General features: G+C 41.9%; 1 protein-coding gene across 13 annotated transcripts in view; it reads left to right on the forward strand.

Moving 5' to 3' along the window:
* Positions 1–25,574, forward strand: part of mecom (MDS1 and EVI1 complex locus) — a 180,181-nt gene that overhangs the window by 148,212 nt on the left and 6,395 nt on the right. For 2 of the 13 annotated variants that reach the window (XM_084717334.1, XM_084717348.1), the window contains 11 exons: positions 5,314–5,416; positions 5,510–5,623; positions 6,401–6,512; positions 6,664–6,811; positions 7,362–7,542; positions 11,092–12,484; positions 13,350–13,440; positions 14,887–14,913; positions 20,207–20,373; positions 20,968–21,045; positions 23,723–23,892. In XM_084717334.1, coding sequence (XP_084573460.1) covers positions 5,314–5,416; positions 5,510–5,623; positions 6,401–6,512; positions 6,664–6,811; positions 7,362–7,542; positions 11,092–12,484; positions 13,350–13,440; positions 14,887–14,913; positions 20,207–20,373; positions 20,968–21,045; positions 23,723–23,892 — 2,584 coding nt within the window. The remainder of the gene's footprint in view (positions 1–5,313; positions 5,417–5,509; positions 5,624–6,400; positions 6,513–6,663; positions 6,812–7,361; positions 7,543–11,091; positions 12,485–13,349; positions 13,441–14,886; positions 14,914–20,206; positions 20,374–20,967; positions 21,046–23,722; positions 23,893–25,574) is intronic. The other 11 variants (XM_084717335.1, XM_084717337.1, XM_084717336.1 and 8 more) reach the window with 11 other exon arrangements.

Here is a 25,574-nt window from a genome sequence, read left to right on the forward strand (position 1 = left end):
CGTTCTATTGATTCTCACTCAGTATTGAGTGGGATGAAGTGGCTGAGGGGCATATTAGCAAAACACAGACAGTCATTCACTATGTAAACACACTGAAGGGGAAATCATGGAGGGATTGTAACTTACTGAGATAACAGCTTGAAGTGTTTTCAGTTATGGAAAATGAACAAGAATTCGCTGTAAAAAAAAAAAAAAAAAAAAGATCAGGCCTGTAAAAACTGCAACACTGGTCTTTTACATGAGATCAAACTTATTGAGACTGAACCACTTAGAAAGTCATTCTGGACAAAGTTCCCACCTGACATTGATGATGTCTCACTCGTGAAACACTGGAGAGTTTCATCTTCTTCATAGGGTCACTTTGCCTCAGATGACTCAGTCTAACATGAACACAGCCCCATTTTGGCTTCCCTACATGTTCATCCAATTTGCTGGAACCAGCTGCACGTTGTGTGCTCATACTCTTTATTGCTATCTAAGTCACGAAATGGTTTTGTTCGGCAGCCAAGTGATGGTGAGTGCCAAACGTACTGTACGTGTTGCGTGACCCTGATGGCTACAGGGAGGTCGCAACACATGTGGACACGCGCCGCTGCTGTTATGCTACTGCTGAGCAAGCACACGAAAACAATGTAATGGGCATTTCTTTTTAAATTTGATGATACTTTGTGATTTCTTTGGCTAGAACTAAAGAATATTGTGAGTTCTGTATAAGCAAAGTACAAAGAAGTGTTGTTATATTTATTTAACCTTTTATAATCATTGCAGTGTAAACCTGGGTCTGTGTTTTTAGATGTTAAAGTGGCTTGAGATCTTAAGTTCTTGCACTGAGAGCAGCACACAGACTGAGAGTTCGTTGTGGCTGGACAGCGGCGGTGAATGGCATACCTGTCGAATGAGCTCTGTGTGAGCGAGGAGTAGGCCAACAGGGTGTGACCGGGGAAAATGTGACTGTGTTTACTCTGCTAATGACTAATGGTGTCAAGGTAACAAAGTAGTCCGATTATAGCCTCTGATCCTCTCGTGGTTGTGACCTTTGATATAGAGGGAGTGAGAGGCAACGAAAGACAAATGGCGACTCAATAAAAGAACATATATAGGGAGAAATAATATGAATGTAGAGAGGGGATATAGCTAATCATTATGTCAGTCTAATTCTGCCAGAAAAAGAAAAAAACTCAGTATGATGTTATAAGATTGAAAGTTTATTGTTATAACAAGATGTTTTTCACATTATAACAAGATATTTTCATGTTGTTATGACATACAACCTTGTCAAATTACAACAAGAAACTTCTTCTAATAAACTATTTATTAATGTAAAAAGTTACAACATGAAAACTTATTATTATAACATAAAACATTTCAAATTATAACATGATGGATTATATTGGTATAACATGCTAACTTATGTTCAAACTTGAAAAAATGTATGCTGTAACAATAATTTATCACATGAAACTTTTCACATTATAGTAAGATATATAGTACATTGTTATAACAAGAAAAGTTCCTTGTTATAATGTAATCAGTTTGTATGATGTAATAATGTATGAATGTCTTGTTATGACATGAAAATATCTTGTTATAAGGTGAAAAAATCTTTTAATAACAATAAAACGAAATGAAACGTTATAATAAGATAAATAGTATTCTTGGTATAACAATATGTTAACATGTTATAACACGAAGCTTTTCATGTTATAGCAAGATAAGTAGTGTAGTTGTTATAACAACACGTTATTAGTTAAGTTAGTTATGACATGACATGAAATGTCAGTGAGGGGACAATTTTCCTGGCTGCTACTGTAACCTGTGCAGAGCAGATTATAGCCTTTACATTAAAGTGAGAACTTAAGAGACTCAAGTCTAGCTCATGTGTATTTCCAAAGACATGAAATCATACTCAAATCTTCGATCCAAATAAAAATAAGAGTGAGAAATGTCCTTAATGCTGAGGCTGCTGACTCTCTCAGTGTGAACCCAGACACCCTGGCTATCTTATCTACAGAATAACCTGTTATTTTAAGCCACTGCTGGCGGTGTGTGTGTGTTTGTTAGCGTGTCCGTGACATGCTAACGATGACCCCGCAGAACCGAACACTGCGTTCTCTGTTCTGGAGCAAGTCGCTGCCTTGTTTGTTTGTGTATGTTTTCACTGTTTATCTGCAGTGCCGTCCTCAGGGGAGGGGGTGGAGCTGTCGAGGGGGAATTCCCCTCATATTTGTAATCACCCTGCTCGTGTGTGCACTTACCCCAAAACACACCTTTTTGTACAGATGAGCAGAGCTACAGAAAATGTTTGTTGATCCCTAGAAGAGGGAGGTCAGAGGTTAGGCTCAAACTCTTCGGCAAAGTGGATGTTTGGGTGCACTGTCTTCCTCACTGTGTGTTTCTTAATTATCTTCATTTATTTGTAAAACATACTAAAATTATAGACTTATAGGTTCACTTTACCATGAACTTGCACTCCTGTATTTATGGACAAAGTGGTTTTGACAGTGTCCATTAAGTTTTATGTTCCAAGCTTCAGTCCGCGCCCTGGTTGCTTTCCAAAGAGCCTCCTTCCTCCGTCTCGATATCAGTCTCTCGGAGCGGAATCCCTGCAGACTCGCATGTCTGTTTGAACTGCTGTCTGATTGTTTCTAAATCACAATATTTTTGTGGCCTTGCAGAGGTGACGGACACAGGAAAGAGCCTCTCTGTTTGTGTATGTGTACATGTATGCTCCACGAAGCACCATCCATGTTCATGCATGTGTGCGGACAGAGGTCAGAGGAGGGTATGTCAGCGATTAAAGCTCCTCAGTTCTGTTCCTTTTTTTATTCTTTCTTAGAAACAACAGGGCTGCAGTGCTGCTGCTGTTGATTGGGACTGATTTTCTCTTCAACCACACTGAAAAGAGAACTATTGGAACAGTTTTAATGGATCAAGCTTTTCAACAAGTTCACAAGTTAGATTGTCCCTTGTAATGTTTTTTTACCTGATGTGTTTTATCAAGCGTCTCCTCATCGTTAATCACTAAATAAGTGAAAAAACAACCAAGAACTCATGTGACTGCATCCCTCTGCATAAACACACAGCCATCGTATCTTAAGCAGGTAACGTTACCTTTTGGAGTAAGAAAGTCATGATGTATCTCACGTGACTATAGTACTTGAACAATTTTATGGCAAACGGTGACTTTCATGACTTAAAAATTAGCTTAATCTGTAATTTGTGGCACAATTTCTCTTGACTACTTTTCATATTTTTTTTAAGGTCCCATCGTGGTCCACCAGGTGGGATGTGACTTCTCTTCAGTATGATGTCAGAAAATATAGTTTTTTTAGAGTAACCTGAGTTATTTTAGTTTAAGTATAGTTAATATAATTACTAATGTTTGCCTGACTTAGCTGGTTTGGTTCAGTGAGTTTACAGAAATCAAGACCAAGCCAAGAGAAAATGGCGGCTCAACATGATGACATGGATGTCACAACATCAGATACATAATAAGAGAAATGTTTTGCTGAAATAAGATCAGTAGGATAAAGGAACAGGGTGTAATAATCCACAAAAGGAGATCAACATGTCTAAAGAAGAAAGCTGAATGAGACTCAAAACTTTGCATTACTTAAACTACAGCACTCCTCAAAAACAGTTTTTACAGCGCAGACATCAAAACTGCATGGACCACAGTGGTTGAATTAATGAAAATGAAAAGATTTAAAGCTTAAATGTAACAAAAATGACAGATTTTTTAAATTAGATTTGGTGGTTAATATGTGATGTGTCTCTCCTGGTCTGGATAACTATAATGACTCTGGTTTAGTTTTGAAATGGAAGTCAGACTTGTAGTGCCTGTCACCCTCCCACTGACTTTCTTGGCCCGCTTAGAATATTTAATGCCTGAATTTAAATCATGCTTTCGTGCTACCACAAAGCTACACCAGTTACTGTGCACCAGTACATTGACATGCAAGAGCTGCTGTTTTTTTACGGAGCCCCCTTTACTCTGGTGACTCTCAGTCAAGGAAGTCCCAGTGCTTCAGTGAGTCACAATCAGTACTGTCATATTTGATATTACATCATTAGCCAGAAGTTAGAACAATGACACAAACAATTATAGCCCAGAATACATCATGATCCTTATTGTGACCAAGATATTTATCACAACTCTCTGCGGAGCCAATGCGACTCTCGTCTCTAGTGCTCGCCAGGAATTCCGTCCATGAGCGGTGTACCTGTGACCCGTGCCTTCCCAGAAGCTCCCATCCCACCCCCCCTTTACATTTCTAATAAATCCCCTCATCATCATTGTCACGTCGACACGGCGGAGGAAGGTAATATGTTAAACCTCCGAAGCATGCCAAAAATAACGCCATGTCTTGATTGTTTCGTGGAGAAAGGCTATTGTGTGTCCATGGGAAGCACCACAGTCCCAGGCTCTCTCAGCTGATTCTCTTCACATGACTGACCCCCTCCAAACACGTATGTTCAGCGAGAACATGCTTTCATTATCTGTGGGTATTAAACACTAAATGGATTTGGTGGCAATTAATACAAAAGCTTTAAAAATAAGTGGATTGTGCTCATTAAATAAGCACCTAGAAGTGGTGTTAGTTCTTAATTGATCTCACTGTTTGGAAGTTTCATCCATCACCAAAGTACTCAATTAACAGTATGCATTTTTTAACAGCTTGCTTATTTTTATTTTATTTATTTTTTTATAGTTTATCACCATAAATTAGTAAGCCTGCTCTCCACACATTTATTTTCCACTTCTTGTCAATTATAAGCACTACTGAAGAATCCAGTGTGAGTGTATACAGTATTCAACAGACAGTATATTTATTCTACAGTATGGTTGTGCTTTGAATTAGTTTTCATGAAGATGGACGTCTTACATGATGATTCTTTACAAGTTAATGTGTTTTTATGTATACGTCTCCTCTGTCTGTGGTGGTGCAAATATGACAGCCATGTATACATTGTGTAGCTGGTTTGCGTGTGTGTGTGTGTGTGTGTGTGTGTGTGTGTGTGTGTGTGTGTGTGTGTGTGTGTGCGTGTGTGTGTGTGTGTGCGTGTGTGTGTGTGTGTGTGTGCACCAAGAGCTACTCCAAGTGACCTCTGCTGGTTTAAAAAAATTTGGGAGCTTAGCCCACATTGCAGTGCAGTCAAAACAAAAACAGCTGCAACGTCTTTAAAGGAGACCAAAAATTCAGCTCAGCAAAATATGTCGATCCTTCCAATTTAGTTTGACCTTTGTAATTAAATTGTGATATACAGTAAAAGCACATTTTAAATCACAACCCATCTGTGTGTGTGTTGCAGATCTTCTACAAAGTCACCAGAGAGATTTTCCCCGGTGAAGAGCTGCTACTTTTCATGAAGGCTGAAGAGTATTCATGTGACACCATGGCTCCTGATATTCATGGTGGGTGCCACGCACACACAAACACACATCTCACACACACATGTACCTCACTTAAATGAATAATATGCTAATATTTTCCCTCCCATGGTGCAGAGGAGAGGCAGTACCGCTGTGAGGACTGTGACCAGCACTTTGAGTCCCGCAACCAGCTGCTGGACCACCAGAAGCAGCCGTGTGGGATGCCCCCCTCCTCCTTCCTTAACCCAGGTTTGACTTTTATTTTTAAATAGGTGGGCTATTTTCATGCCATTGTAAACAGTGGGCAGCGAGGAGTGACAAGACGGATGTGTAGCAGGACTGGGAGAATCTGACACTAATGATGTAAGGGCCTTGTTTCCCAGCAGAGCCACTGAAAATGAGATCATGCAATAAAGCACCGAGGAAAGAGGAGTCCACAAACTGGCATAAATTATATTTTATTTAATGCAAACTGAGAGTGAAACAGGATGTCATGTGAAATTTTTCAAAATCCATAATAGTGGTAGAACGTTTTTATCACCTAGGATCACTGAGCCACAGTTATTCATCCAGCTTTACTCGTCCAAGACTGCAGACTTTGATACTGACTGTTTTTATATGGAGTAATAAGAGATTCAGTGTAACTTGTCCGAGACTGGACCACAGACTCAGTAATTGACCGGGGCCTGCGGCAATGCAAATCATTATATTTTCCCCATATGATCTATGTAATGGAATAGCTGGCTCTTAAAGACCGCAAACATACCTCAAGACTGTACAACGCTGCAACTTGCTGTTACACCCAGACACATCGTTCCTACATAATTTATGTTTTAAGTTAACTTGCAGTTCTTAAAGGCTGTATTAATTTTGAAAAAACATTTGATGGACAAATTAATGTTCATGGGAGCATTATCCAGTGTGCAAACATAAAAATACCATAACATTTGAATTCTCATACAGGATAAATTTAAACTGCTCTCTTGCTTTACTTTGCTGTAACTTAACTTTGCTTGCTGTAACTAGGAGGGGATAGTGATCTGAAGGCACAGGAACCTCAAGACCTGCGACCCCTCCACATGTCTCACGGTCTGCACGAGTGCAAGGAATGTGACCAGGTCTTCCCCGACGTCCAGAGGTGACACAGTCAAGCATATCATTTATTTAAGGAGATGTGTGTCTGATTTTCAGCTCCATCAGTAAACATGGAGAGGTGTCAGAACAGCCACATGATGCAAAAACAAACATCTGAATGCTCACCGTTGTTTCATGTTCTGTGCATCCTGCAGTCTGGAGGCCCACACTCTTACCCACTCTGAGGAGAGGGAATACAAGTGTGATCAGTGTCCCAAGGCCTTCAACTGGAAATCAAACCTGATCCGACATCAGATGTCGCATGATAGTGGCAAGCACTACGAATGTGAAAACTGCTCAAAGGTAAAGTGATGACCTTTGGAGGGGATATTGAATTAATGAGCCTTTTTTTAGTCCATGTCTGCTTTTTAAATGCTGATTATTTATTATTCTCTTTAGAGGTAATTGAGATATTGAGATAATTTTGTAGGGTTTCAGCTAGCTGTTGCTAGCTAGTTACTAATCGCTGTAACCTCTGGGAAAACAAGATAAGTCAGAGATTGAGGAAGTAAGTTGTGACAAATCGCAACAGAAATCAAACTGTAACATATCCTCATACATGCACATGATTTCTGCTTGAATCACATCAGATTCTTTTTTTTATCAGCTATGGTGGTTGTTTACAAGCGAAAACAACAACTCCTATGATCCCACGCCACTTCACGATGTCATCAAACCATGTCTTCTGTTATTGTTTTAATGTGTGAGGGACCCCTAGTGGCAGAGCTTACATATTGTGCATTTAATCATGTAAATAATCAACAGACGAATACAGAATGAAAATCATAATGAGTTGCAGCCCTGAGTCTCAGATAGTAACTCCCCCGTGTGTCTGTGTGGTTGCTTCCCCCAGCAGGTGTTCACAGACCCCAGTAACCTGCAGAGGCACATCCGCTCGCAGCACGTAGGGGCGCGGGCCCACGCCTGCTCTGACTGCGGCAAGACGTTCGCAACGTCTTCAGGCCTCAAGCAGCATAAGCACATCCACAGCAGTGTCAAGCCCTTCATGTGTAAGTCACTAAGACCCTACCTATGTAAGTCTCCTCAGTACGTTATAATAATAACAATAATAACAATAACAATATCAATATGCTTGTGACTTGCCTTTAATAGAAAAACTGTGATGTTATTGCAAAAACACTTTTTTATCCTTCCTCAGCTCCTTCTCAAGGGTCAGTCATGTAATGTTCTACAGGAATTACTCATGGGATTATATCGTAGTGTGTTAAGAGTGGCAGCACCATTTCTTTCATGCAGTTTTATCTGCATCAGCACTCTCACACAGTTCTGATATGGTGATAACAGCATTTAAACTAGGATGTAATTTGACTCAGTCCCACTTGGTCTAACCTTACTGTTGCCTCTCACAGTGACCCAGCTTCACCCGCTGTTGACACTCCTGCTAACAGGATTTTTCTTCCTCAGCTCCATTCTCTCTCACACACACAGACAAACACACACACACACACACACACACACACACACACACACACACACACACGTTTGTCCCCGCTTTTCAGTAAACGCTAACTCCTGCAAGACCCAAACACATTTTGACCTTTCACACTTTCACCACCTCGCTCCACAGATCTGATCTCCTTCCCCTAAAGCATGATGACCTCCACCCTTTGCCCCGTCTCTCTTTCCCCGACCCAGTGCACACAGAAACCTGTCCACACACACTCTCAAACAAACACACATTAACACACATATATACATGCATACACAGGCCGGGGTGACTGCATCTCCACTGCAGACCTCTCTCCTCCTCTCTCCCTCCGCCACATGCACCATTCCTCACAAATAGCAACCACATGTACAGCCCCTCTTCCCTGTGCTCCCTCCGAATAGGAGTCCATTTGCTGTAATCAGCAGAAAATATGCAGGTTTAAAAACAACTAATGGCTGTGTAAAAAAGACAGAGCAGCCTCAAACATGACGGCTGCCGGGGAGAGACCATGTGTGTGTCCGGAGTGTTTGTTTGTGCGGGTGCTCTTGAGGGGCATGTACGTGTTTTGGACAGTATTGAACTGTGATTCAATTTGTATGTTAGTGCACGCTATGTGTCAAGGATGTGTGTGTGCGTGTGTGTGTGTGTTTGTCAGAGCTCCTCTATGAAAGTGAGCCACTCAGGCCTGCTGGGTTATTAATTTGGACACTCAGCAAGCCACTACTTAGCCGCCGCTCTGCTCTCAGGAATGTGTTTATAATATTTTGTTTCAGTTTATTAAGAGCTGACGAGTACACGCGTGTAGTGAATCAGATCTCACACTCAGTGTGTCATGTGTGTGTGTTGTTAGTCTGTAAATGTCACAACTACATGATTTATGGTGCAGGGCTTTTTCTTGTAGTTTGCTCAGGCCATGTGGCTATACTTGTAAAAAGACACACACACACACACAAAGAGAGACTGATAGAAACAGCTACCCCAATACACACTGAGTGGGCAGATTTAAAGGGATAGTTCAGAATATTTGAAGCAAGGTTGTATGAGGTACTTATTTATGGTCAGTGTATTAGCTAGTACAGTGGTTCAGAAACTATTTCTGGAAAAATGCTCTAAATAAATCATTAACAATAATTGGGGAAGCAATTGATAAAAAAGGATCAGAGTTTAATTTTAATCAGCAAAGTTTTCTTTATTTTTTTCCCTAGATGAATCATATTAATTCAGCTTTATTTACTCTATATTTCTCCCTGCTTATCCACATAGCTAAGAATTTTTTTTTTTATGACAATGTCTATAGTATTTAGTTGCTTAACTTCCATGCTGGTGCTCCTCTCTGCCTCTGCAAACTGGGGATGTGCCGACCAGCATCTGTTGTACCTAATATTCTAACTTTCAATAAGTGCCTCAGCCCCACATGAAAAATTTCAAACTATACCTTTACCTACAGCTTATTTACTTTTATTAATTTTAGGTATCTATACAATTTTGTTTTACACAAATTGTATTACTTACATTTCCAAGTAGATATACTTATGAATGTCTCCAACCTGTGCTCAAGCAGATTCATTTTAAGAAATGTATTTAGACGCAGTTTCCAGATTTCTTCATCTGTGTTGCGAGATACATTCACAGCTTCCAGAGAGGCAACGAGATCAAAGGAATAAGACACGCTCCTTTTTTTCCCCCAGATATTTTCAAAATGTTTTCAACTACCTTTCTGCCCTGATTGTGTCTGCCAAAGCCAAGCCACAAATACACTTCATTTCAATTTAGTTTTCTGGGTGTATTCATTAAAACAGACTTTTTTTTTTTTTTACATTCACTCTTGGCCCATGCGTTCCCATTTGGCGTTCTTCTGGGGTGTTTATTCAAATCTGTTTCCACAATACATTTTCCCACTCTTCCCTTCCATCTCCTTAAATTGCCTCTTATGCACCTTGTGGCTGGAAGGCATCCAAAGTATGCAGAAGTGTAATCACAGTGTGATCCTAACCACTTCCCTATCCTCGTTTTTGAAGATCTTGTAACAATGTGAGCAAAATCAATCACCCAGAGCTGCTTGTAACTGCTTTCTGATATTGTCGGGCGATCAAAGTCCTATTGAAACGTCAGCTGTAGTGAACCTGATCTGCAAAATATCCCATAGTGAGGGAGGGGGCCAGCAAAGAAGAACATCTTCCCCCTTCCATAAACTGCATTCTTGACTTTTATTAGAATAGCAAGAGAAAAGAGCATGGGAAAACAATGAGTACTTGGCTACCACCCCCTTTTGTATATTCAAACAAATCATGCAGTGGTAGTAGATAATGTTGACAGACTAATAATGGCGACAGATAATGTCAGACGGTGAGGTTTTGTCTCAGGGTCGGGTGTTGCCACTGTATGTCTCCCATGGTCAGACAGAGCGACAGACAGGCACACACTGTGGGAAGGTCACTTAGCCCAGGACGACAGGGACCCGGCGATGGGGACAAGGTGAGGGGTTGACGGGGGAGGCCCAGAGGGGGGAAGAGGGAAGAGGGGCAGTAGAGGACGTGAGACCTGTCCCTGGGAACCGGACTGCAGGATAGGATTCATTCAACTCCACTTCCTTCACAAACTTAAAATAGAGCCATTGTACTGCATGTGGCTGAGAGTGTGTGTGTCTGTGTGTGTGTGTGTGTGTGTGTGTGTGTGTGTGTCTATGTCTGCATGCCTGTGTGTGTTATTCAGTTTCTCTGTGTTATGTGAATATTTTGTGAATGTGCCTGCATGTCTGTGTGTGTGTGTCTGTGTGTGATTGTTTATGGACTCCCTGGGAGCATCCGTGGGAGGACAATGGGGCTGGAGATGCCTGGGAATTTGGTTTGATGTACAGGTGATGAGTGGCAGCGACTGACTCACACCATCAACCAAATAGATTCTCCTTACAATGCCAGGATCTGGACACACCTCTCCTCCTTATTCTGCTGGAAAACTGTTGTCAGAGTATTGATGGGAACACTGGCAGATTATTCATACTGTGTTTCCTCTGCCTTAGCCTGAAGCATGTTAACTAGAGATGTCTTATCATGTGATGTTATTTTGTGTGCATGTGTGGGTTGGTGTTTGTTGTGTACTAATATGTTCTATATCTGTCTCCTTGTCCCTGCAGGCGAGGTATGCCACAAGTCCTACACTCAGTTCTCTAACCTGTGCCGCCACAAACGCATGCACGCTGACTGCCGCACGCAGATTAAGTGCAAGGACTGTGGGCAGATGTTCAGCACCACATCCTCACTCAACAAGCACCGGCGCTTCTGTGAAGGGAAAAACCATTTCACAGCAGGGGGGTTGTTTGCCCAGGGTATGCCACTCCCTGGTGCCCCTGGCTTGGACAAATCAGCCCTGGCGATGGGCCACAGCAGTGCTGGGCTGGCTGATTACTTTGGGGCCAGTCGCCACCACGGCGGGCTCACCTTCCCCGCTGCCCCGGCATTTCCCTTCAGCTTCCCTGGCCTCTTCCCCTCTGGACTCTACCACCGGCCACCACTCATTCCTGCCACCTCTCCTGTCAGACAGCCAGCCCATGTACCTGTCGCTGGGCACGGTGCGGAGCTGAGTAAGAGTCCGCTGCTGCCTCCGAGCCCCGGAGCTCAGGAGTCCAGAGAGCTCCTCAAGGCTCTCCGTAAAGATGGCGGCGTGCCCGGCATCCAGATGCCAGGTTCAGAGCTCCACGGCCAGAGCTCCTCATCCTCCACGAAGCAGCGGAACAAGCAGAGCGACCAGTCTGAGAGCAGCGACCTGGACGATGTCAGCACGCCCAGTGGAAGCGATCTGGAGAGCACATCAGGCTCTGAGCTGGAGAGCGACATGGACAGTGAGAGGGAGAGGGGGGCTGCTCGAGAGAATGGCAAAGGCCCCAAGAGGAAGGCCAGTGAAGGAGGCCCCCAGAGCCCCAGCCTGACTGGTAGCAGTGCTGCTAAAGACTTTCCGGGCCCTTCCCTCATCCCGTCTTCGCTGGACGAGCACACAGCTGTAACAGGGGCTGTAAATGACTCTATTAAGGCCATCGCCTCCATTGCTGAGAAGTACTTTGGGTCCACAGGGCTGGCTGGCCTGCAGGACAAGAAGGTCGGATCTCTGCCCTACCCCTCCATGTTCCCACTGCCTTTCTTCCCAGCTTTCTCTCCTCCAGTTTACCCTTTCCCAGACAGGGACCTCAGACCTCCAGGCCTGAAGGGCGAGCCACAGTCTCCAGCAGACGACTGCAAGAAGGCCCAGGGCAAATCCTCAGCTGAGTCACCATTTGACCTCACTACCAAGCGCAAGGAGGAGAAGTCGGCCACATTCGCCCCCTCCAAACCAGAAGCCTCCCACACCACTGGTCAGGATCAGCCGCTAGACCTGAGCCTCGGGACGAGGGGCCGTGGACGTAATCCCAGAGAGGAGGAGACAAAAAATAACTTGGGCTATGAGGAGGAGAAGGCAGTGGTGGAGATCCCAAAAGCTGACACCTCCTTACAGCATGCCAGGCCCACCCCTTTCTTCATGGACCCCATTTACAGGTATTGTTATTCCCAGTAGCTTATTTAAAGGGATAGTTCATATTATTTGATATGGGGTTGTATAAGGTACATATTGGTAGTCAGAGTATTACCAGTAGATGGCAGTCAGCATGCCCTTAGTTTTGAGAAGCAGAGAGGGGCATCAGCACAGAAGCAAAGCAGTGTACTGCTGTTGACAGTGTCAGCGGCATAAGAAAGATGTACACTATATTTAAGCTGTCGTTATAAACATTGCTCTCTTTGAGCCAACCAAACCGGATAGGTGGAGTCAGTAATTTTACCCTGCAGAATACAGGAGTTGCTGGTCTACAGCTGCCCTGATCTGATTAGTTTGTTTCTGTTATTATATGAAGTTGGTGAGTCTGACCTAACCCGTTAAAACTCCATAGTAACACAATAATAAAAGCAAACTAACCAAACGATGGAGACCTGCAGCTCCTGTGTTCTGTGAAGTAAAATGACTGATTTCCCCGACGGAGTTTGGATGGATCGGAGAAAGCAGTATTTGGCTTATATAACAGACGCTTCCCAGCAGAAAAGGCTGTGTGATCGCAAGGTAAGGCAGTAAAAATATTCTAAATATAGTGTGTAATTAAACTGATATTGACATTCTCTGCTTCTCCAAACTGGGGGCATCCTGACCTCTGCTATATCTTATCTATCTACTGTGCCTCATACAACCCCAAATCAAATAATCTGATCTATCCCTCAACCATAAGTCAAGTCACTATTGCAACAAGTAAACAGTACAACAGGTTTGAGCTGCTGTTGCACATTGTATTCTGCATTTTTTTTGTACTGAATATAAGTGTACCAATATTTGCTGCTGTACATGCGTTAAGAGCTAACAGAAATCTACTATTAGCAGGGTTGAGAAGAGGAGAATGAGCGATCCGTTTGAGACTCTGAAAGACAAGTACATGCGGCCAGCTCCCAGCTTCCTCTTCCATCCACAGGTAAGTTCTGACTGTGGCATCAGTGGGAACTGGGACAACTTGAGACATTTTAAAGAAATGTAACAAGGCGGCACACGCTTTATTTGCACAAAGTGCTAAATCGCACATTCTCACCAGAGCAATGGTGAATTTGTACCTATTCTGTCTCATTTTTGTTTTAAAGTTTACCTTAGATGCCCAATTTGAGCCTGGACTAATTAAATATGCATCAACAGCCCTGATTTTGTCTGGGTAGCTCTCTCAGCAGCTAAGATTTGATGGCTCTTGTCACATAGCTATGGCAGCACCACCATTACAAGTTCAATATTAGCTGCAAATGTGACTGAATGAAGTCAAGATGTATTATGGTTCTCTCTATAAGGACCTCAGACTCACAATAGATGTCCTAGGCTGACCAAACTGGATTAATGAGGATTATATGTGGCTCCAGCCTTATCCACACTACTGCCTGTTAAGCCTGATGTTGACTATCTGAAACAGATGTGGCAGAAAGAACGGGCACCCTCTGACACGTCCTCCCATAACATATCTTTGATTACAATATAAAAAATGATATGCTCTTAAAGCAATGATTTCTGCCCCTGGGTTCAGTGTAGCCAGTGTGAGACTCCATGTATGTGTGTGTGCGCGCACGCACACTGGTGTGTGTGCGTCTATGACGTGTTGCATTGACGTTCATTTGTTCAATCTTCCCCCACGGGTGAGAACGGTCCGTCGGAAAGTGAAAACACCACTTTCTCAGGCATATGATTTTTTTTTTCCTCTTTTCTGGCCGTTTCAGGTCTGGTTTTTACAGGCTGTTTCATTTGTCTGATTTATGTCCCCTGTCCAGACTGCTGCATGGGCCCAGCCTGCAGCAGCCACATGGCCGTCCCACACGCCTTAATGAGGTGTCCTATCAGTAGAAACACTAACAGAGTGCTTAGGCCATCTTTATGACTTTATGATGTCTGGACACACAAATCATTCCCAGAAACACCAGACCCGGGTAGGTCTAGGCCAGACCAGCTAAGGGGCCCTTCTGTATACTTTTGAGGGGGTTTGTTTTCAGTCACCTGACTCACTCTTGAGCCATATATCAAAAAAGAGGTTGCAAAACTGAGGGGACTGGAACTTTTTTTTTCAACCTTTAGTGATTCAGCTTTTTATTTCCTGGCAGGAAATTTTACTGCTAAGCAATACTGGCTTAGATTACATACTGGAATAGTATTTGTAGCCCGCTATAATGAGCTTATTGAACACCAGGAAGTGTTGGGAACTATTAGAGCCTCCTATAACTCCAGCACCATAACTCTGCAGAAAGGCAGCTTATTGCTCATTCAAAGTTAATCACGTAGAGACCTGTCATTCCCTCTGTAGCCATATGTGTCCAATCAAAAGCTGTTGATTCATGCGCTACTTCCTGGTTCTGACTGCTGTCTCTTTTCCTTCTGTTCCGCCCCTCAGTTTCGTTTGCCAGATCAGAGAACTTGGGTAAGTTCCTCTACCTGTACCTCTACCAAACAGACCCCATCCCCTAATTAATGCATGGGCTGCATAACAGTTTACAACTGACATCACCCAGCATTCGCATGGCTTCAGCCAATCACCATCACGCACTGACCGGACTGTTTCTGTTTCTGGCCATAGAACCGCTTCCTTATATGTTAATAGAAATAATTTTAATCTGTTTGAAATGTTTATTTCGCACACAGAGTTGAGTCAGATTGCTTTGAAATTCAGTCAGTTACTGAATATAAATTACATGGACATTTTTTTAATAAGTAACATAATCCATGTATTACAAACAAACATTTAATCCAATGTGAACACTTTTGTATTACTTTTGGATTGCTTCAAAATCAAATATTGAAAATATCCCTTTTCATACTAAAAGAAATGGATGCAGCCACAAAATTTAAGTTCCGCCAATATTCTTTTTCTCTTTAAAGGGATATTTCACACCGAAATCAAAAGCACATGTTTTTAATTTTATCTGTAGTGCTAATTATCCACATAGATAATTTTGACTTGCCAAATTTTGGAGATGTGAGAGATACACAGTCCCTGTAGTGAGCAGTTTTATGTAGGAACTCCTTTCTTTGTTGTAGGATGAAAGTAGCTCCAGTAGATTTTACTGCAGGAAGAAAGCCTACATGAAATATCTCAAGTTAACAAGGTCTGAGGATTATCTTGAGCAAAAAAATTGATGAATTGTAAAAAGAGACATTGCTGTTGAGTCAAATGTATTTTTTAGATGCCTCCAGCACCACAAACCGAATGACATCTAGTTCAGTGATATTCAGTAGAAGGAGGACATCAAAACTGCAGGCCAGAGGAAAAATATGTATTTTTGATTTTGGGGTGAACTGTCCTTTCAAACATCAAACAACATTTTTAATAATTGTAAAAAAATTAAATTAAGTATAATTAAATATAATTAAGTAATCCTTGACAATATAACTGTAATCTAATTACATGTTTCAAATGTAAGCTGGACTGATTACCCTGGTTTCATATAATGCTTTACCACCCAACCCTGATCGTACATGATATGATATTGTTTTGTAATGATCCACCTCGAGTATTTGATCCCTGCTCTTTGATTTGTTTATATCTCTACATTTGGATGTATCCCCCCTCTGATTCACATGAAAGGGTTTAAGCGGGGATTTCCAGCCGAGCTACAACCCGTCCATCCAACAGCCCAGAATATGTGTTTGCTTATTTGGAGAATGAAGCAGGTTTCTTGCAAACGGGCATGGGGGGGGTGAATGGAAGGTGGGGTGGAGGGTGGTGTTTAGGGGGGCTGCTTTACATCAGTGCAAGGGTAACAGTCTCTTTGGGACACCGGCGGGGGGAGCAGGGGGTTAGTTCCTCCCTCCAAACATCTGGTTCCCGATAAAGATCAACAATTGAGAATGCATCTCGCTAATTAAGGCCCTCACAGCATCACTGACATCTGAAGATAGCCAATCAACTGCTGGTCCCACAGCGGCACTACAGCAACAAGCAAGTTCACAGACACACACATACTGCCCGCAGGGGAAGGACAAGGGGGTTTTGGGAGGCGTGTTTTGGGAGGTGTGTGAATACAAAAGAGAAGGGGGGTTATAAAACCTTTGAAAAATCACTTTAGAGCAAAATGTGGAGCCGTTTATCCTCTTGTCTTTTAAGTTGAACATTTCAAACACATGGTATTGTCAGACAGTGGCCTAATTAACCTGGCTCACCATCCATAAACACAGCTCGATGGCTGACTATTTTTGAAGTGAAACGTCATCAGCACACTGATGGTAACCAGTTCCAATCAATAATAAATCCAATCCATTGAACTGGATATGTGAATCATTTACTGCTTTACTCCAAACAGAGAATTTGACTGGTTAAGAAACATTTTAAGTTGCTTTTGGAGCATTTTGACAAGAACATGTGAGGCTACATAATAAAAGATTACATGAAAAATTAAGATTATTTTGTCCTCTTACACTGACATGTACCATACAGTAATATACTCATAAGCAGTTCTGAACAGAAAAATCTTACAGGGTCTCTGCCGTTTCATAAAAAGTCTACAATCTCATAATTCATCCATTTGAATATCAGGCCTTGAAATGTGACAGAAGTGAGCAAAAGTAGTATATTAAATAGAATTTCAACCCATCTATGGGCTGTTAGTGCCAACTCGAGAACAGTGCAGGTAGTTCTTGGTTGAAGCCTGCTGAAAATAACGAATTTGAATCAAACCTTGCACCTTGTGCAAGAAAACTTCAGGAAACTTTGGTTTAAACGCGTTAGAGTCGCAGGGGAAGTCAGAAAAACATAAGGCTGCTGTAAGAAGCCACCAGTAAATGCTGCCATCAACCAGTATAACTAGTCCAGCACAACCTACTCTGCACCCAATCTAAATAAACTTATGCAAATTACTTTTTTCAGAAAAAAAACATTGCCTATTGCATTTGCCAACACACTGTTCTGATTGTGTCTAGTAACCAATGACAGTTTCATTCCTCTACACACAGCAAGGCAAATACCAATATCTTTATTTATTTTTTTTTTAACAAGGGTCGTGCCTTTCATTTAAAGCACACAGCGGCAAAGGTTGACCAAAGGTGTGAGATTAAACTCTTAATAGAGTGCAGCAGCACAAGTGGGTTGAGGTGGGATCAGAAACCCTCTGCAGATGGAGCCAGGATAGAGTCGTTTCAGCTTTAAAAAGTGTCTTATCGGACAGGCTCGATACTGCCGACAGCTTTAGGGGCCCTAATGTTCCCAAGAGTTATGGCTTCTCGTTGAGCAAGGCAGACAAACTGAGCATTCACTCCAGCGCCTGAAAAGAGCCCGATGAAATACACAGTGCACATTCAAAAGAAATATGAAAGCATTTCACCTCCCTCTTCCCCACAACTTCTCGACTATCTTTCAATCCGTTGCCGTCCTCCTTTCTCTCTCTCTGTTCTCTCTGCCTCTCTGTCTCTCCCTCGCCTTTGATTCATGGCATGCAGCATTGGCATATTCATAATCAAACGGACCTGACACTCCACATCCTCCCTCAGTGGGAACGTCGACGGCTGCGGCAGGAACTTTACACTCGGCCGTCACTCCTAATCAGCCGCTCCCGACACCAGGCTCCACCGCCATCCATCAGCCAGGGCTCTGTTCGCTTTCTTTCTCCTTTCTTTCTTTCTTCCTTTCTTTCTCTCTTTCTTTCTTTCTCTCTCTCCTTCTTTCCCCTCTTCTCCCCTATCATCTTGTCCTTCATCATGCCTCTTCTCCTTTTCTCTTTCTCTGTTTCTTTCCCCTCGCTCCGCTCCGTCTTGGCGTGAAGCCTGAGAGTGACAAGGGGTGAAAGCAGGAGATGAAATGTCAGAGTCGGAGCAGGGATCCGGTGGAGGACCCGAATCACCATTGATTTGTTGCCTTATTGAAATAAGAATAAGAAACAGGCTGAAAATTCAATACACGCAAAATAATGCAAATTCGTCTGGCCCCTTTAAAAAAAAAAAAAAAAAAAAAAAAAAAGAACAAGAAAGGGAAAAAAAAAAAACTCTGGTGTGTGTGTGTGTGTGTGTGTGTGTGTGTGTGACGGGCTGACAGGCCCTGCGGCCTACTGGGACCCCCTCACCCCTGCCCCTCCCTCTCCTCCTCCCTCTAGTTCTGCCTTCACTCCCCCTCCAGCCCCCACTCCTCCCCCATCCCGCCCCTCTCAGCACTGCGATATCATTATTACCCGTGTCTGGCCCTTGATCAGTAATGTCAACATCTTTCATATTGACGAATGTGCTGTCTGCCCGCATTGTGCACAGAATAGTTTACAGCCCAGCAGTGGACATGAATCACTCCTCTGCCACACACACACAGGCACACACACACACACAGACATGTACCTCACAACACACAGATACACACTCACATACGACACACATGCCTGTAAGCACACACCTTCTGCACACACACATACGAATGCATTACAAATACATTCTTCTCTCCTGCACATATACATATATTTTCTCTTTCACACACATTGATGGCAATTAATCAACTATGGCCACCATGCAGCACATATACATACACACACAAACACACACAGACCAACTGACAAGTACACATATTTCCTCAGAGAGTATCTGATGAAAGTAAATGTTCAGCTTCATTAGTAGATTGGCTGCAGTCCTTAATCCTATATGTGTGTGTGTGTGTGTGTGTGTTTATATATCCACTGTACATGTATATGTGTACATGCAATGAGAGCACTGGCTGAATTCAATGTTCAGTTTCACACCTGCTCTCTGCTGACCATGAATATGAGCATGCTTTACTTTTTTTGTTGTTTAACTAGAAAGATATAAATCAGTATCAAATGTACTTGTTGTGCACATTTAGCAGGGATTTGACCTTGTGATTCATGAATCATTCATGGACGTCATAATAAGAATTCACCCAATACCTGTTTCACTTCATTTCACCTGGTGTGATGCCTGTAAAAAAAACGCTCGGCAGCCAAACAGGATATGAGCAAATCTGTATAGAAAGTAAAGAAGCATTCAACAGTGAATCAGAATCAGATCTGTAATTTTTTTGGGGCATCTGAGCTTAATGTGAACACATCTACAGCACATGTAAAAATGTATGGTTGCCATAATTCTTGCAGTGTTTAGGACATGTGCCCTTGCCAATATATTGGCCTAAATTATTCAGTGCATTTTGCTTTTTGTATTTTATTGCATCCTGCGACCTGAACCCTGCACAAAAGAATTCAACCACATCCCGCAGCATAATTGCACGTTTATCTACAGTATCCAGGCTGTGAAAATATCTTCCTATCCTAAAAATTCTATTTTATTTTATTTTAAAAAATACAAGTGCAATCTCAAATCTCTTTAAAGTAATATACTTTGTTTCCAATATTTACCCAAGTGACATGAAAACTCTATCCAAACACCTGTTTCTCTGCTTTACATGTTGGAACGGCAGTGTTGAAGACACTTCACCCCCAAATCAAAACCACATATTTTTCCTCTTATCTGTAGTAGTGAGTTTTCCAAATGTATTTTTGGTGCTTTGAGTACCACAAGTCAAGTGCCAGCTTGTAATGGAGAAAAGGCCAATATTTCCAAAACTCTGCATCTCACACCAAAATAATCTATATGGATAAATAGCACCAGAAGCCAGAGGAAAAATACGCATTTTTCATTTTGGGACGAACTGTTCCTATTATCAGCAATGAGTATGTTTTCAGCACACAGCTGAGCTCTTATTCTGTCCTTCCTCTCTCCTGTCTCCTCAGATGTCGGCCATCGAGAACATGGCAGAGAAGCTGGAGACCTTTGGCTCCTTGAAGCCCGAGTCTGGCGACCTGCTGCGCTCCGTCCCCTCCATGTTTGACTTCAGAGCCCCACCCTCTGCACTTCCTGAGACGCTGCTGCGCAAGGGCAAAGAGCGCTACACATGCAGGTAACTACAGCAACTGCTTTGGCATGTATTATTTTAATTTCTTAACTTTCATGTTGGTCATCAGTTAACATTCCCCTGTCCAAATAGTCTCCTTTCTTCTGCTGAATTCTTTCATGTAGGTCTTTTCTGGGGCTGCAACTAATGGTTCAGACTCAGTAATAGTTGTAGTCAGTGTGGATTGATCTGTTGATTATTTTCAGGATTATTAAAGTAGTTATTAGGTCAACAAAATGGTGAAATCAGCAATCATTGTTTCCCAAAGCTCAAGATTACATCCTCAAATTTCTTGAAGAGATGAAGTTCACTGTCACAGAGGGAGATGACCTTTTCATAACAAATGATTCAAACTGATTAATTGATTATCAAATGAGTTGGCAATTAATATAATAGTGGAGAACTAATCGATTAAATGTTGTAGTTCAAGTGTTTTTTAAGTGCAGGGGATGTTTTCATTTTTTCTGTTGTCATGTGTTACTGAGGACAAGTTAGAGTACGAGTTTCCGTGGTGTTTGAATGCTAGAATAATGCAGGTTTTAAGATTAATAGAGTAATGTAGGTAAACCATGCCTAAAAATATTTTTTATTCCTTGATAGATATTGTGGGAAAATATTCCCACGCTCTGCCAACCTGACCCGCCACCTCAGGACTCACACAGGAGAACAACCTTACAGGTAAGAACATTTCTACAAGAGCCACGTTCACACATATTTACTGTCTGTTGGATATGTGTGTGTGTGAAGAGTTGTGTGGGTGTTGAGTTTTGGTTTGAGCTGTTAATTGAAGAGACAGTCCAAACAGAAACATGCCGGCTGAATATCATCCTTTTCTCTCGCCTTCTGCCAGCATCCCTCCATCTATCATCCTCACTTCCAAGAATGCACACCACACAAAACTACACAGGAAAATGATCATGTAGACAGGAATCAGATTTGCACAATAGTGCAAACAGACTTAAACGCAGTGTATTTTCAAGCAGATGCAGAGAGAGAAGGAGAGATGCAGCTCATTTGTTAACATCGCATGGATCTTTTCCCAGAGAATTCTTGTGTACAGTTAGAGAGTTTATGTGTGTTTTCTTATGCCGTAAAAGCTTGGAATAATTATCCTACTGCTAAATAATTTGCCTGATGAAAAATGGTGTCCGTCGCCAGGGTGACAGGAAGAGGGGGGCTTTGGTAAAAGAGCAGAGGAGAGAGGAAGGGAGGAAGTTTGGTGAAAAATTGGGGTGATGAGGAGCGCGGGCAGATGTCCAGGCCCGGCAGCTGTGGTCATTGCTCTTGTGCATACAAGGCCAAACTGCGATCTGCGAGCCCGCTGGCTACTCGCCCTGCACCAAGTGGAGCTTTCTTGCCAACTAAAAAGGTTATCATAAGATTAAGTTATTTTTTTTCTGGAATCATAGTCTAGTTCTGTGGTTCCCAACGTTTTTTTTCCTCAAGGGACCCTTTCTCTATCATTGAGTAAACAGAGAGTCAAAAATGTTGAATCAGGAATGAGTTTTCCTCACATTTGTAGGAACTTTTTATACAATTCTCCGTAATATGTATTTTTTAAACAATCATGCATACTTAAATGGCTTTTTTTTTTCCCCCTGAAACTTGACCATTGTTGTGTTACCTCTGTTTTATCAGCATACCTTTATAAATGCAGGACAAGTCTATTTAGCAGACAGTGAAGACCCTGTGAATGTAGTTTGTGTTCAGATCTTCATCATACCCTTATTTTGTGAGATTGTTTAACGTTTACAAAGATACATTTACTGTAAATGATCATAAAATGATGATGATATGCCTTCAGAGGTCAAGGAAACTTTCTAAATTGAAGGACTCTCCTTCTCTTATAACAGTGCCGCAGCTGTGGAGTCCTCCTTTGAAATTTCTATTCTTGGCCATAATAGAAATAATGTTTTCATTTGCCTGTTTCACATTAGAATTGGAATGAATGCCAAATGAGTATTTGTGAGTCATAAGAAATCATTAATAATCTAGGTTTGAGACTGAACTCCAACTTCTTTTGTGCATTTTCAGAGCATTGGGCTTTTGTTTTCAGGATAACGGGCTTAGCTTAACTTTGACAGACAATAACAGTTATAAACAGCTGATCAACTGACAGTGTAGGACTCGTCTTCATTTCTTATTGTCAAATTACTCGTCCTGTACTCCTGCTATTGTATGTTCCTGCAGCCTGCCTGAGCTTTCTGGAGTCTGGGCAGGATAAAGACCTCAACCAACAACTGTAAATTAAATAGGGATTCAACCTTTTTAATATACCATCTATGGTTACATATTGCTCCTTTAACTAATAATCTAAACTAGAAATAATTGTATTTAATTTACTCCACATAAATGAATGAAATGCTGGCCCACTGTATACATATAGCTATATATATATGTATAGTTTTTTAAACATTTTCTTTTACCTCAAGGAGGCTTTTACCTCATGAATATTTGTCAACCTCTAGTAGGAGTCGGGACCCCCAGGTTGGAAAGCAGTGATCTAGTTGGTAAAAAGGCAAAAAGATGGACAAAGTTTCTTAGCCTTTTCGTTTCGCTGGAAAATGTGTTTACCCTTCTGAAAGTCTCTGCCATCCCACGTCAACCCTTTTCGTTTTCCAGGTGCTGCTGAGGTAGAAGCAACAATGCAGCAGCAGTTCAGCACACGTGTAAAAATGAATTTTGCACATTTACTGCATTTGGATAATGAGTGCGCCCTGGCTCGCACTGCTCTGCTTTGTAGTTACTAAGGTAGAGGAATGTTGGCCCAAAGCTTGGAGGAGGCCTGTTGACCACAGGGGAGAGAGAAAGACAGACACAGGCCTCTGCTGCCCCAGCCTGATAGCCTGCACTCCACACGCTGGCATGCCATTAAAGATCACCACTGTTTATTGTAATTTTTTGTGGAGATAACCGGGGGGTTTCCTGAGGGACAGCCAATCGAGCGAGCTAATTCCACCAGAAGAAAAGATGTAATCTTCTCGTATAATTTTGCATGAAGAAACTTGGCAAGAAGCTCTAATTTTGCAGGACTAGAACCAAATCTGTTGCGTGCTTATTTTGTGAGAGAAGAATGCAATTTTATTGCGCTGGCTGGAGATAAGAGGCAGAGCTGTTTCACCTTAAACAAGCTCCTCGATCATGTCTGGGACTGTGGAACTGCTGGGACTGTCTGTATGTATGTGTGTGTGTGTGTGCGTGTGTGTGTCCTACATTATGTATCCCATTATGTTTCCCACAGAACAAACTGCAGGTTCCTGATTCATTATGCAGTGCAGTTGTACTTACAACTAGCAACTTGTGTATTTTGCTGTTTTGGTAATCTTTAAGTGAAAGGCCTCCACTTTTCCTGCAGGTGTAAATACTGCGACCGCTCCTTCAGCATCTCCTCCAACCTGCAACGTCACATTCGCAACATCCACAACAAGGAAAAGCCCTTCAAGTGCCACTTGTGTGATCGTTGCTTTGGTCAGCAGACCAACCTGGACCGTCACCTCAAGAAGCACGAGAACGGCAACCTGTCAGGTGAGAAGTCGTGATCCTTTCCATTTTATCAGAGAAAATGAGAGCGACTTTGCCGATTTGTGCCACAGCAGCGCACTGCATTTATTAATGAATAAAATAAAACATAACTTACTCATGATTGGAAACATTTTTAGAAGCTGAAAAATTCAATTACATGAATCTGTCATCTGCAACAGCACAAAATATTTTTTGAATGAACCGCTTTAATCAGCAGCACAGCTTATGGGTTTGATAGGTTGCATCACTCTGACTCTGAATCAGCAGAACAAGCGGTGACACCTGGCCGGCAGCTGAGAGCAGAGAACAATCCTCAGAGGAGGTTTCCACTTAATCAGACACAATGTTCACTCCATCTAATATAAAATTAATTATCTGCCAAGTTTTCCCTTAACAGCACAAAGATAAAAGAGTGAAGGTTGTTAGGGTGAAAAGCTGGTTTCCGATCACTAAAATAATAAACTATTTGTCACTGAAAAGTGCAGATAGCGATTCTGGAGAAAGACTGTCTCATACTTTGGTCATCAAATTACAAATGCTTTGGATTGGCGGTTCAAAGATGACTAGTTCTTGAGTCTCATTCCCAAAGAGTCAAATACTGATGAGGGAATGAGACCCAACAATCAGCTATCTTACCGATCTGTGATTGGCCAAAGTCTACCGTCATAGGCTCATTTTCCAAAGATTCTGTGGAAATGTGTATAACACAATGCACAATCCAGTTTTTCCCTGTGATGTAATGGGTCCATGATTACATCATTAGGAAAGAATTGGACTTGCAGATACAGAATATGTCATACTGTCACAGAATGACATATTTAAAGATACTTATGGGAATTTTGGTCGGCACACACAAACAGTGGGTCAGAAACACACTCACTTCTCAGTCAACATAGTTCAGTTTACATTTTAAACAATGGAAACTTCATTAAAGGTGCAATAACCAGTTCTGGAGAAAGACAGCTGGTTTTCCCAAGCAGTAAAATTGCCAACTTGCCAATTGGATCGGCTGCTCGAAGATGGTAGACTGTTGACTCTCACTTCCAAGTAGTCAAATACTTGTGTTCTGGTAATCAGACTCAGCAATCAGCTATCTTACTGACCTGTGATTGAAGTCTCTCGTCACGGTCTTGATTTTCTGAAGTCTGAAGAGCAGAAGTCTAGATTTCTCTCAGACTACTTTAATGACATCATGTTTAAAGGTTATTGTGGAACTTTTACCAAATGATGCCAAAAATAAACTGCCTAGCACACCTTGAACTCAAAGAGACACTTTGGCAGGTCTGTTATTACAAATACATTTTGTGTGTACAGACACTGTCAGAAACATAATTTTATTTTAAATTGTTGTCAAAGTCTCAACGTTTCCAAAGATGCCAAATATATAAGGAATTCCAATGTGTGTAAAAATGTGTATAACATGATGCACAGTCCAGGTTTTCCCTATGATGTAATGGCTCCATGATTATATCATTAGGAAAATATTGGACTTGCAGATCCAAAATATGTCACACTGTCATAGACTGACATATTTGAAGGTAATAATGGAAATTATGGTTGGAACAAACAAACAGTTCCAGAATCACACTCAGTTATCAGTCATTCATCTACAATTAAAGTATGAAAAATGTATTCTAAAGGTGCAGTACCCAAATCTGGAGAAAGATGTAAATTGTTTGTTGAGT

Source organism: Lutjanus erythropterus, chromosome 4 (genome assembly GCF_056507025.1).
Source record: "Lutjanus erythropterus isolate fLutEry1 chromosome 4, fLutEry1.hap2, whole genome shotgun sequence".
NCBI classification, from domain to species: Eukaryota; Metazoa; Chordata; class Actinopteri; order Lutjaniformes; family Lutjanidae; genus Lutjanus; species Lutjanus erythropterus.